Source organism: Delphinus delphis, chromosome 4, assembly GCF_949987515.2.
Source record: "Delphinus delphis chromosome 4, mDelDel1.2, whole genome shotgun sequence".
Lineage (NCBI taxonomy): Eukaryota > Metazoa > Chordata > Mammalia > Artiodactyla > Delphinidae > Delphinus > Delphinus delphis.
In genome coordinates this window covers 22852561-22867282 of record NC_082686.1, presented here as the reverse complement: position 1 = coordinate 22867282, position 14722 = coordinate 22852561, and the positions used below count along the sequence as shown (strand labels likewise).

The following is a 14722-nucleotide window of genomic DNA, read 5'->3' as shown; positions in this document are numbered from 1 at the left end:
ATACTTACTGGACAGGTTCTGGGAGAGGGGACTGGTGTGGAAGGGAACTCTTGGGCCTGTGACCCAACTCGGGCTATATGAAGCAAATGGGTATGGAGGGAACAGTAGGAGGAGTGCTAGGGAGGAGATCAAGAAGGTCATCAGGGAGCAGGTCAAGCACTGATGGAAGGCTTAGTCTCCTTTACTATTACCTCAGTGGAGGAGAGCCCACATCCCTTCTAAAGGCCTGTGCTCTGATATAAGACCATAAAAAAACTAGACATAGGGAATTTCATCCCATTACTTTTGTCTCTGGCATAGCAGGTCCAATTGCAAAATGATGATATAATTTAGAGATCCAACTACTGAGGGGAGAGTTGGAGTGATTTGTTGGCATGCAAATCCTACAAAATTGGATCCAAATAGATTTTGGTTTGGGAAATTTGGAGCCAGCATTAAACTGTTAATTGATGCCTCAGCGACCAAAAAAGGAGGCACCCAAGTGCCCAAACCTTAGCCATCGTCCTGCTGAAGCTTGAGCATGTCTGTAGTCTAGTGGGTGAGTGCAGGCAGAAGGGCCACAGTCAGTCCCATCTGAGTTGTCAAAAATTTGTTACCAATCCCCTCCCCCAAACCTCCAATGAGTTGATCCTCAATAAGAGTCCTTCTTCTCGATGTTGCTTGTACAAATAGAAGAGATCAAGTTTGGTTCAGAAACAAAGGAAAGCTTTATTCTTTGATCAAAGAATGTAGAGGCGTGAGTTCATGCTTTAGAGTACACACTCTTTGCAAAAGGCCGTTGGTGGGGATGCTTTATAGGATTCTTGTCAGCAGGGGAGGGGATGGCATTCTTGCTGGCTGGGCACAGCTGTGTTGCTCAGGGCACTCCAGATCAGAGTGCTGGGTGCAGCATTTCTGCACAGGGTCAGCCAACTGAAGCGTCAGGTGCAGCAATTTCACACTGGGAATTCTGGTCTGAAGTGCCAGGTGCAAGCCTTCTGCACAGGGTACCCTATGAACAGGTGAAATTAGACTAAGCACAAAGGAAAAAAAAGGTTAGACTTCATTGCACAGATTCTATTTTTATTTCCCAGGAATTGTTGTGGGCTTTGCCGGTATATATAGTCCGGTGGAGAAACAGATGTGTGAACAAAATTGAGTATATGTTAATTGCTACTGGGAAATAGTACAGAAACTCAAAACAAACAACCTTCCTCAGTTTTACATTAATTTTAAATAAAATAGCAATAAGTTGACTTGAACAAGGGAATATAAAGTTTTTATAAATTACATATATTTATATAATTGCATATGAAGAATTTCTGCTTATTAAAAATTATAAAATACTTATTAACATACATCACTGTAATATTTTAAGTGCTCTAAGAGAAAATACTGCAGGATTTTAGAAGACATTGAAGTGTGTGGTTTACTGCCTGGAGGAGGACTCATATAAGTCTTTAATAGAAAGTAATAAGCATGCCCTTAGAGGAGAAAAAGGAGAAGGGCTCTATTGAATAAGAAAAAACAATTCAAAAAGAAATAGGAAAATAGAGCCTATTTGCAGAGTTTCTTGATATTTAACTATTGTGTGTGTTTTGTTTTGTTTGATTTTTCTCCCATACTTGGAATGTGGCAGGAAATAAAGTTGAATTAAGTCATATCCAGCTTGTTAAATATCTTTCATGTCAAGTGTGAAAGTTTGGATTTTATCCTACTCAACGGGAAATATATTGTACTACGAATGATAAACATGTTGGATTGTCACAACCCAGTGTTGACCACATTTTAATGCGCACATGGAACTGTTGGGGGTCTTATTAAGTTATAGATTATGATTCAGTCAGTATGAAATAAAACCTGAGATCCTATATTATAAACAAGTTCCTAATTGAGGTCAATGGTTTTGGACTGGCAACTACATTCTACATAGCAATGCTTAGCACCTGGAAGCTACTTAAAATAGAAAATCTTAGGCCCTACATCAGATATATTGAATCAGGATTTTCAGGAATGGGGCCAGAAGCAAATAAAAACAAAACACATGCATACATAAACACACACACACACACACACACACACACACCCTCAGATTTTTCTGATAAACCCAATACCTGACCTTGTTCAATTTTACAGATCACTCACTATACCAGGCTAACAGTGGTGAGAAATAAAACTAAAGCAATGAGGATGCAAAACAAAAGCAGATTTGAGAGATATTTAAAGGAAGAATGAGTTGAACTTTATGAGTTTTCTATTAGAGGCAAGAGTGAGAGAACTTTAGATATTTCTTTTTTTTTCTGGCAAAATAGATTCAATAGATAATAATAGGATAATTTACAGTAAAGATTAAGCATGGGATAATACAGCATATCTTGAGTTTTAATATGCTGACTTTGAGAAATAGAAACTTTTTTTTTTTTAAGTAAAGAGGCATAATAGCTATTAGCAAATATGTTTCTAGACCTCAAAAATGATGATAGGGAGATAATACACATAAATACACATTCTGTCTATAATTAATATATAGGAGATGGAATGGTGAGCAAATAGAAGCTGACTTTTGTTTGACGGCTTATAATAGCCCAGATTATACTGGGCATAATTATTATTTTTTAATGAAGGATATAGGAAGTAGTTAAGATCATAGACACTGGGCACAAATGGCTGGATTCAAATCTGACTTCACCATATACATTGGACGAGTGACCTTTAGTAAGTCCTGACACCATCCTTTGCCTCAATTTTCTTATCTTTATAATAGGAATGAAAATATCTACTTAGTAGGACTGTTTAAGGATTAAATGAGATATTTTAGGTACACTGCTTAAACCAGTGCTCTGCATATAGAAAATAGTATTACACATGTGCTCAAAGTAGAAGAAGGTATACAGAATTCCAAGAAAATAAAATAAGTAAAAGATTACTAAGAAACACAAATATTTAAGGTATATGTGGAAAAAGAGATGTAACCAAAAAGACTGAAATAGAAATACCATCATCAGAAAAATGAGTCGAGAATAAATATGTAAGGGATCAAGGAATGGGACTGGTAAAGAACAAAATAATCAGCAGTATCTCATCCTTTATCAAATCAAATGTAAAAAGAAATCTGAAAATTGTTATTGGATTTGAAAACTAGAAGTTTGTGGTTGACCTTAGGAACAGCAAGCTTGTTAGTTGAATGGAGAATAAAGAGTAATTTGTGATAGAATAAAAAATGGGGACCTGGAGTGTTCTTTTTTTCTATTTTTTCTTTCTATTTTTTCCCTTTTTTGGGGGGAAATAATATAATGAAGCAAAGTAGAATATACCATAGTAATTTGAGAGACAAGAAGCGGAAAGATGTTTTTTCTCTTTATATTATTTGGCTGTTCTGTTTTCTTTTTCATTTGTTTCATTTATTATTATTATATTTTTTTTAGGATGGGAAGCTGTAGTGTCTATAGCTTAACAGGAAGGAGTCAATAGAAAGAGAAGCATTAAGGAGGTAGACCAGTTGCTCTTAAAAAGACCCACGTGATCTAGCAACTGAGACTTTGTTTTCCTAACTTCGTACAGGAAGATTGAAGACAATTGAGTTTAAATACGAAAAAAGTACAGTGATGAAAAGGAATTATACTAAAATGTTTAACTTTGTCTTGGTAAACTTAGGTGAAGCAATTTATTTAAAAAATAGTTTTTAAAAAAAGTTATTTATTTTTTTTGGCTGCGTTGGGTCTTTCTCTAGTTGCGGAGAGCAGGGGCTACTCTTCTTTGCAGTGCGTGGGCTTCTCATTGCGGTGGCTTCTCTTGTGCAGGAGCATGGGCTCTAGGCACGCGGGCTCAGTAGTTGTGGCACACAGGCTTAGTTGCTCTGGGGCATTTGGGATCTTCCCGGACCAGGGCTGGAACCCATGTCCCTGCATTGGCAGGCAGATTCTTAACCACTGCACCACCAGAGAAGACCCTAAAAAATAGTTTTGATCAAATGTTCACAGTCGTCAGAGTTCCTAAAACGTTTGATGATGGAGTATTTCTCTCTTAAATGTTCCAAAAGTTCTGAATTTTCTTGAACATTGTAGCAATTAAAAAAAAATCAACTAGATCACACATAGACTGTTTTAATATATGAACATGAAAATTTAATAATAAAAAAGTGAGTAATTAATAAATTACATACATAATTTTCTTGAAGTGGGTACAGTTTTCAATGAAAAAATGAGGAAATCATATTCATTTGATATAATCAGTAATTTATAAGAACCTTTTATGAGTAAGACTCTTTGAGAGTTTTTATAATTATTAGATATCTTAATTCTCTTAACTCCCTTGATGTGGAAGCCAAGGGAAAAAAAATTCTTGCTTTATAAATGTTACAAGTCATCCTACAAAAATAAATCAGTACCTTAAGTTATCTGTGCATGTCTGTTAGAATTTTAAGTGAATTCAACTCTGCTTTGTGTCAGGCATGTAGTAGACTAATTAAGTTGTCAGTTTTAAAATTTCTGCAGGTGATAAACTGGCCACTTTAAATGCCACTCTTAAATATTGTATCAAATTACAGTGGGCTCTCTAGGTCCCTTGATGGAACTTAGAAACACCAAACACTTCATTCTATTTATATTCCTGTAAATTAAGAAAGTCCCCTTTGAATATCTGCTATTTAATCTGCATGCTTACTTAAATTACAAATATTAATTTAAGCTTTGTTATGATAGCAGTTATCTTTGTTAAAATGTTATCTATGTTCTATTTTGAGAAGTAATTTTCATTTATGATATAAATTATGGCTCCATATTTTTTCCTCTATTCCTGAAATTCTTTACGTTGGTGACGCTTGTTTCACTGAAGCAGAAAACCTTAACATCTTTGACTTTTTCCCCTTTTTCAGTAATGTTCTAATTGATCCAGAGATAACTACTATTTTTACTTTTTTTGTTACATCCATTCCTACCTTTCCATGTTCTTTGCCACCAGCCAACTCAGATACTTATCATAACATACCCTAAATTTTCCCCTAAATTCAATTTGTCAGCCATCCTATCTTCTGACTAATCTTTACTAAATGCCAATTTTGTCATGTTGGTTTCTATATATAAATAATTAATGGACAAAAATTTAAGTCCAGAAATTTTACCATGGCATTTGAGATCCTCCAATGTATTTTCAAAACTATTTCTCCAATTATATTACGAATATTCTACATGAGATCAACTTCATCTATATTGATCTACTAATTATTCCCTGAATATTCCTTGAACTTTTTTGCCTTACCTGGAATGTCTACCCTCTTTCTGTCCTTTTATTACAACATCTATTCCAACTTTTTTTTTCAAGTTTTATTGCCCTCTATGCAGCATTCTTGATCATAAAGCTCATAATGGGTCATAATTGATAAACATCATCTTGTTTTATCATTCTTCTTTTTATGTAGTGTTGTTGCCTTACCAAATAAATTAGAAATACTTTGACATTAGGAATTGTAACTTATTATTTTTGTATACCATAGTATCTAAAAAGAGTGATTTGAAAAATTTATATATTCAATAAATACTATTGATTTTGGTAAACAATTTTTAATTTACCCAACTCTACATTTAAGGTTATTATTACATATATTTCTTTGAGGATAGTTCAAAAAAGACAGATTTATCATGCCTCTAACTTTTCATTCTATGAGTTTAAAATGATTTCTTACTTTAATGAGAATCTCTTGCGGAGATACTGACTATCCAATCCCAATTCTAATACAAAAATATGATTTATTGATTGGTTTTAAGTAATGCCATCATTTAATCAATAATGTTGCTAATATCAAGTGATTCAATCTATATAACATTATATCCTTCTCAATTTTCTTCAAAGTTATTATATCTATTCCAAATACCTAAGAAGAGTAAAATATCAAAATTAGATTTTTCAGCATCAGTGAATGCCATTCTATTTTTCGAATTCCACCCAATCCTATATAGAAATTTTGATTAGAAATATTTAGTATCTTTTTTTCTAAATGACGTAAAGGCCCCACATCACATCCACTTTCATTTGTTGTGCCTAAATTGAAACATCAGAAATGAATGAGAGATTAACTGGATAGATATAAATATATCAGTCCTGCCCAGCTTTCTCTGAACACAACTTTTGGCATTAGAAAATTATTTCATTTTCTCCTGACATTTGGGTCCAAAATGAGTCTGTTGGAGGTGGCCACAGGTCAGGAATGATCACAAGAAATGATGTTAAATCACTAGAGCAATGATTAAGGCATGACCTTAAATTTTAGTTCTTCATGTTTTTCCTAATATGCACATGTTTTAATGTATCTGTAGAGGTCAGTTAGAGCAAATCTAGCCTTTGGGAAATGTATTAAACTAGAGAAATATGTTTTCTTTTTATTATATACTTTTAATCCCTGATTTATAACCATGTGCCCTGACACCAAAATGCCCATAAAAATATGGGCTTGATTAATGGGTGAATTGATAGTTTGTACTGAATAAAAAAAATTGCCAAGTATTTTAATATAAATTAATCAATTTCAAGCTTAATTTCATTGTATTGCAATGAATATAAGTTATTTATTATACCCATCAGCAAATCTGCGTAAAATTGTTCAGAACTCTATTTGAATTTTAAAATGCCTACATCTTTCAAGTTTTGTCTTTTCTGTAAGCTCCAAAGGTCAAAGGTGGGAATTACTTATATAATAATTGGCAGACATTTCTCAAAACCTCTGATATCTTTAAATTCAATTTAAGTCAATGAAGTAATTCCAAAATTTTATATTGTCAGTACTGTCAGTGTTCTGTACCTAGTGTACAATAAGCTCTTGGTAAGTGTTTGTTCACTATTCTGCCATGCATTTATATATTATCAGTTTAGGAGAAACAGAAGTGAGGGTGATGAGCTTTCACTTCTAAAAATTCACATTTAAATATAGTAGAGAAGTGAATATCATTAACAACAATGTACGTTTCATTTGTTTAGTGAGCGTGTCTCTGGATCAAAGATATTTATTTGTTTATATTATAGATGGAACTATCCAAGAATGTTTTGTAAATGTATTGATATTTTAGTTTTATTTTGAAGATAGAATGTAGCCAGCGATGGGGAGATAAGAGAAAGGGAGATGAAGGGAAAGGAAATATTTTGAGCAAACACACATTGGTGAGGAAGTGTGCGTCAGTGGGGAAGCGGGGGATGATTAATTGTAGCTGTCTATAGCCACAAAAGCATTAAGGAGTAATTGGAAATAAACTTGGAAAAGTTAGTTTTCTTTCTATGAAAATGTATATAATATTGATAATTAATTGGACAAAGCAAATGCACTTTGAAGATTTTTGAGTAGGCAGGTAAAATTGAACAGTTTAGAAACGTATGCTTGCAGCAGCCTGAAAAAATGCTCCCATGGGAAGAAACGTTGAAGAGGTAAACGTCAGAAAAAGAAATATAGAATTTGATACATCACTATCTCGGAGTAAAAGAAATATCTCAGGTTAAAATTAATGAGTGCATGTATTAGGGAAACAGGGTTGGAAATAAACAAGAACGCATACAAGTAATGTTTCAGAGGTTATATCCAAGATTTTACAATTGATTGGTGATGAACAAAAATGGAATAGTGAACAGTGAGCAATTTTTGGTGGAAGGGGAAGGGTTTAGTTTGCACATGGAGAGTTTGAAATTAAAATATGCTATCCAATTGAATGCTAGTTGAGGATTAGAAATTGCAGGATTAGACTTTGGGAAAGCACAGACTGAAGATCCAAAGAGAAAAGGAAGTTGATGCCATGAAATAAGGTGATGTCTAAAAGGAGAAAGTAAGAGGAGTGAAAAGAGAATGAGAAACTGAATCACAATTCCCTTTTTTCTTTCAACAATATAACCTCTTTTCTGCCTCTTTCCCTTCTATCCATAAGTATGAGTAAACTTTCCCCAATTTATAAAATCCCTGACCACATGCCCAGAATTGCGGATCCCCAAAACCCTGTACATCTTTATAGATTCAAGTTTCTTGAGAGGACAATCTCAAATTCCTTGACTTTTTCTGCAGTTTCCCTCTATTGTCCTCATTACACTTAAGCTAAGTTCATCAAGGGGATTCGTTACTTCTCAAAGAAAAAGTCCTCTTCTGTCAATTTGCACTAGAATTGACATTGTTTATAGTAGACACTCTCTTGTTTCTTCTAGTTTTCTCCTTATTCTTTCTGAATTCTTTGCTCTTCTTTACATGTTTTTCTCTGAAATATTAGAGTTACTAGAACACTTTTTGAGCCCCTATAATGTGCCAAGTACCCTCTGAGTTTTGATGAAATTATCAATAAAAATAGGACCAAGACCGACATGAGAGAAGATAGCCATGCAGCCCATCCTGTTTCTCAGGGAGGTTTCCAGAAAAAGAAGGAATTCATCAATCAAGTATGGGACGTTCAAGGAAATATTTTAAAGAGCTTAAATAGCATGTTTGACAAGTTTTTCTTGAGAAATATTTTCTTCTGTTCTCATATTTTTTGATTTCACATTTTATTTCTTTAAACATTGTCAACATAGCTATGTTACATTCTTAGTCTAATTCCCTGTTTTGAAATTTCATGGGTCTGTTTCTCCTCTAGGTTATTTCAACTAATTCTTGCTCACAGTGCCTTATTTCACCATGTATTTTATAATGTCAGAATGTGAGTTTAGGTTAAAGAGAGGTTCATTTATGAAAATCTTGGGGAGTCTGGGCCTATTAGATAGCTCTTCTGAATTTTCTGAAGGGCTTTTATGTTTGCTTCTGCCACTTAGCTGTGAGCCCTACATGTGAGAGTGCTTTTTAATTTAATTTTCAGCTTGGGGTTTCCCAAGGAACATGTATCTACAATTTTAAAATCCCAAACCTGGAATATGGCAGAACCATGGTTAACCTATTTAAGAAGAAACATTTGTCTGTTACACGGGCCAGAAAAGATAGCTCTCCTTGTCATTCCCTTTTGTCAGTAGGCTAATTTATTCTATACCCTTCTTATACTAAGGGTGAATCTTATCCTGGTCTAGTGTTTGGTGGTATTCTGTAGCATCCCCTCTTCTAGCCAAGCTTGGATCCATTCTCTGCAATCTGTGAGCCTTTCAGTTACTATGATCCACAAATTCCCAGTGTAGGCTTGTACTCTAGTTTTTAGATTTTTCTTCTTCTTCTTTTTTTTTTTTTTTTCCCTTGAGGCACCATTACTTTCCTGAAAGGTTAGCTATGTATTTCGGGGGGAAAAGGATGGTGGAACAGGGTTTTGGGGAGTGGTAACACTATCTTGTCCACCATATTATTAGAAACATAAATAGTTTAATTAATGTTAAAACATAATTTTAATTATCTTCTAAAGTTTTAGGATATTCTGCTGTTTTATTTCAAATTTGACAACAAACTTTTTGAACATCTCCTCTATTTTATTGCCATTGCCCTGGATACTTCACTTAACTTATTTATCATGTGGGAAAAAAAAAATGCTTATTCTGCTTTCCTTATGTGGTAGTACTCCCTCTCTTCCCTGTGTTTCTCTCCTTTTTTTTTTTTTTTTTTGCGGTACGCGGGCCTCTCACTGTTGTGGCCTCTCCCGTTGCGGAGCACAGGCTCCGGACGCGTCAGGCTCAGTGGCCATGGCTCATGGGCCCAGCCGCTCCGCAGCATGTGGGATCTTCCCCGACCGGGGCACGAACCCGTGTCCCCTGCATCGGCAGGCGGACTCTCAACCACTGCGCCACCAGGGAAGCCCTGTTTGTCTCCTTTCATGGAAATATTTTAGTAGGTAGTCAAAAAGTATTTGACTTAAATTTTTAATTGTTGTAATAACAGTGTAGGATTTACTCTTTTTAAGCAAGTTTACAAAATTTGAGCAAAAATTTTACGTAGCTATTGTCCAATCTGGTAGTACACAGAATGCCTAGTCTGTGAACATGGAACAGCTGTCTATGAATTTGATCATTTTCTTAACTAAAAATTTCAACATAGCTTGAATGAGTCCTGTATTTGGTCTGTTTGTAAGGTGCATAATAATATAATGTATATAATTTGTTAAATTGTATTTTACAAAACTTTCATTTCTCTTTACAGGTAATAAAAGCATAAGAGGGTAAATAATTGCTATTTCAATCATGTGGTATAGACACCATGTATTAAAATCTTAGTATCCATGTTTAAAACCATAATTAATTTTACTCAAATATTTTTTTCAGCTCTTCTTCAAGTGACAATTTCACTTAGCAAAGTAGAGCTTAGTGTGGGAGAATCTAAATTCTTCACATGTACAGGTATGTATTTCTACAAATATTTTCAGATAACTTGTTTTATTCTTTATTAATATAATATATTGACTAAATTTAAGTAGTTAAATGTCAATTCTCTAGAAATAAAATTGTATATTATCATTGGGCTTATAATGATTGGAAAAGTGTTAATGAACATATTTTACCTATTAAACACTGAATTTTATTTGTTGCTTTCAAGTTACTAATTTTGACTACTAAATAAACTAGATTATTTATTTTGAAAATAACTTATCAAATATAGTGTATGCATGATAACTTTTACATCAATTTAAATATTATTTCTATCTAAATAGTAACCTTAGTATGAATGTAAATGTTATAATTTAACCATTTTCATAAATATGCTATGAATAAGTTAGATATGGTACCCTGCATTATAGTTTCACTTCAATGAAAAGTTTAGGACAAAGCATATCACATCCTTCCTTATGAAAAGTGACCTTTAAAAAATAGATATTTAATCAGCAAAGGTTTTGCAAGATTTTTGTGACTATTAATTAGAAGTATTATATATTATAGTGCCTATGGGAAATTATTATGGACCTCATCTAGTTTAATCATGCACATGTAGAATTCTTCTAGAAGATATTAACTACTTAAGCAACAAATTCCTATTCAACATATTGTAAAACTCACAAATGAGCACATTCTACTGCTGTTTAGATTCATCATATTCATTTTCATCATACAAGTCTTCATATATAAAGTTTTTCAAATATTCATTTAGTGCCAAAATTTAAATTCATCATATTCATTTTCATGCATATAAGCCTTCATATATAAAGTTTTAAAAATATTCATTTAGTGACAAAATTGCTTTTTAGTATATTTTAAAATTGTTTCCATTCCTGATTATACTTAGCAATTCAAAACTGGATTAAATACGCATTTCTGACATAAAATGCATTATAAAAGTTGTCTTCAGAATGGCATGGCTTATTTAAATTATTATGACAATTAAAAAAATAGAAGCAGTTATAATAACATATCTAAAAATAATATCAGATAATATGAACAACTAATTGAGGCCATGATTCTTCACATATTTGCCTTCTTAATAAAGGTCTGAATTGATAGGTCTTGTTGACACATGTTTTTATATATTGGCAAATATAAAAGTAGAGAGTAGGGGAGAGACTGGTTCAACATCATTTACTATGTCAGTACAGCTTTGGCATAAGAATATAGTTCATTGTTTCTAAACCCTATCCATATTTTATATGCACAGATGCACACACACAGCTCAATTAAATCACAAGATCACAGAATAATGAAATAGTTTAAAAATGAATTGAAAAATAAAATTGTATTATTTTCTTGGATTTGCATTATCTTTGTGATATAAATTATATGATGTATATAATTCATAAGGTCAAATTAAGACATAATTTAAAAGTACGAATTAACGTCATTCAGTGGTGCTGAGTTTTGCCCTTAATAATAAGGCAGAACAATTAAACATTTTTTCCTTTTATATAAAGACGTATAATCAAGAGCTGTACTGTTGTCATGTAAGTGGCCTTATTTATCTTAAATACAGTAGTAAAACAAAAATCTAAAAATAAAGATGTGGGAAACCAATGCAAATCAAAACGCTTGCATGTACTTTTCTATCACAATGGTGACTATGTTGATATGATTCTAAAGTTTCTTGAACACAGACATCTAAAATTCAATAAAATAAATATGTCTTAAAATTCAACTAGAAGTTAGTCATGTTACTGACCTGGGTTCTTGGACTCTTTAATCAATAGAAATTGGTAAGAGGCCAGAGGGGGAATTCAGGCAGGGCTTTGTAGGGACTCTTGATGCAGCACAAGGGAGTGAAAACAAGTAACAAGTTCCCTTGCTCGCTCCCTGAGGTGGAGTGAGCTGATCCCTTAAATGGGATGAGGGTAATGGTGGATCAGTGGGTCCGGCTGGTGCGCTGGCTTAGGTATAGTGGTCTGCCCACCCCCTTGGTGGTCTGCTCACCCCTTTGGTGGTGCTGTGTGCAGGAATCACGCATAGTTCGGCATAGTACCATGCTTTTGCTCCCAGCACCTCAGATGTAGCAATTGGGATTTGGCCTTTTTGTATCTTGTTCATAATTTGTCCCAGCTGGACATGCTTGCAGTTATTTTTAGTCCCTTATAGTTTCTTTGTATATTGTTGCTCCAGGAGAGGTTTGTTCAGGTGCAAGCTCTGCAGCAAAGTGTCCCAGGTTCCAGAACTCAGCCTAGTTCCGTCATACCCTCACAGAACTAAATAAGAATGTGTCATGTATAGCAAATGAATTTTTATATTACATTTTCAAGAAAATAAGTTTAATGCTACTTATTAATTAATCCAAGAGCCCAGTCTTTTCAGTAAAATAACATGCAAAGTTTTATTGGAAATTATTATTTGAGTTGCCAGAAAAAAGAGAATTATGACTGCTCTATGAAAATACAGAATAAACTCTCCATGAAATTTTATTCCGTATCATTAAGAATGAAAATGTCCAAAATATTTCACAGAATATCCTGCATAATTTACTGTATAAAGTGAGGTTTTCTATTGCTGAAACTTAAAGTAATGCACATTTAAATTATTCTTTTGTAACTTCTCAATAGAGGAGGGAATTAAAACAAATACCTCCCCCAAATGAATTATCCTGTAACTACTATGGTTTTATGGTTCTGTTCAGAAAAACTGAAGATAACATAACTAAGATTCATTTAAGATTTAACTAAACTTCTTTCATACTTTTTTCTCCATCATGTCTAATTTGATATAGGAAGGAAGACAATTTGTTTCTAAAGCCATATCTTGGAAAAAAAATGAGAAGGAATAATTTTCTTATAAAAGGTCCTGAAGATGTTATATAACTTTATGCATTTTCTCCTGATACTTTTGAGTTAATAGTGTATGCTGCTTCCACAAATTATCTCTCAAGTAATTAGGTGAAATACATCCTTTTGGTGACTAAAAGAAAACATAGAAAGCTTCAGCTTTTACAAAGAGGATAATAACCTAGATTCTGAATTGGAAAACTTAAATAAATGTTTACCCTGTAATGATTTGGTTGTAATTGCCTAGCACTATAAGTATCATTTCAATGCATTTTAATTATCATATGAGTAAATAGTTAACAGTTTTAGATTAAAATGGTGAAACTACTCATCTCAGTTGGAAAAAGAGAAGATTAGGGCTCCATTTAAAAAATAGTCATTGGCCTTATCTATACAAGTTTAACAACTTGGGAGATTAATTCAAAATTCTGTATTAACAAAAGCCAAAGTTTATTTCATAAATGATTTACGTTGTTATGAGCTCTGCTGTATCAGGGGAAAAAGTGCTATTTCCTGACCCTAGCAAAAAGAATTGAGCAGGTGAAATCATGTTAGTAATCGTGTTTCTGTTTCGATTATGCCTATTAAGTGGAATTAATGTTGGACTCAGTTGCCAAGGCACTTTCAGTACTTGTGTGGTAATAATCCATAGATTTCCGTGGTAAAGTTTACACTCTCATAGCTTAAATACCATACTGGAAGTTTCCTCTGGGTTTTGTTACTCAAACGGGATTGAAACCTCAATGTTGGATAAATAAGGATAACATGTGTGCTAGCATTTGTGTTTACTTTCAATATTGTAAGATTTTCAGACTTCCAGTCTTCCATTTACATTTTTTTCTAAATTGTTAAAATTGTTACACGATAGTAAATGCCAGTGTCAAAACAAACACTTGGAACATATTTTCAAAATTTCTTTTCCATGGCTCTTTGCAGCAGTTGGTGAACCTGAGAGTATAGACTGGTATAATCCTCAAGGAGAGAAGATAATTTCAACACAGAGGGTATCAGTGCAAAAGGAAGGTATTAGATCACGATTAACCATCTACAACGCAAATATAGAAGATGCAGGGATATATCGTTGTCAAGCAACAGATGCCAAAGGACAGACACAAGAAGCCACAGTTGTTTTGGAAATTTACCGTAAGTCATGTATTTATAAGTTTTATTGATTGAAATTATACGTTCTTATAAAAAATACAAATTAAAATGTACTTAACAATAGAAACTAACACTCATTAAGAACTAACTATGTGATGGACAATGTGCTAAGACTTTTACAGATATCAGCTTATTTCTATTTTACCACAGTACATCTCTAAAATAAAATCTATAATAGGTTATAGTGGATTATAAATACATAGATGGAGCCAATTCTGTTGGTTAAATAATATAGATGAAAATGTTTTAGTTTTTTGATGCCATTAAGAATCTGTTGGGTAAATAGAAACCAGTACTTTATTTAGTGATATAAAATTTATTGGGAGTGCTTTTTTTCACTTTCAAAAAAAAAAGATCATGACTAGAACAAATAAAATTACCTATGGGATAACAGTGACCAATCTAGAATGAGAACTGGGGAAGGGTCAGCTGACAGGCTTTAGACAGAGTAAAAACTGAAAACTCATCTAATGAAGAATAATATC

The 14722-nt window shown here is 33.3% G+C and overlaps 1 protein-coding gene across 1 annotated transcript in view; it reads left to right on the top strand.

Moving 5' to 3' along the window:
- The first annotated feature begins 10127 nt into the window (after nt 1–10127).
- NCAM2 (neural cell adhesion molecule 2) overlaps nt 10128–14722 on the top strand; it is a 206082-nt gene continuing 201487 nt past the window's right edge. Inside the window, exons 1-2 of the mRNA XM_060010114.1 lie at nt 10128–10245; nt 14013–14219. Of these exons, the coding sequence (XP_059866097.1) occupies nt 10128–10245; nt 14013–14219 (325 nt within the window). The remainder of the gene's footprint in view (nt 10246–14012; nt 14220–14722) is intronic.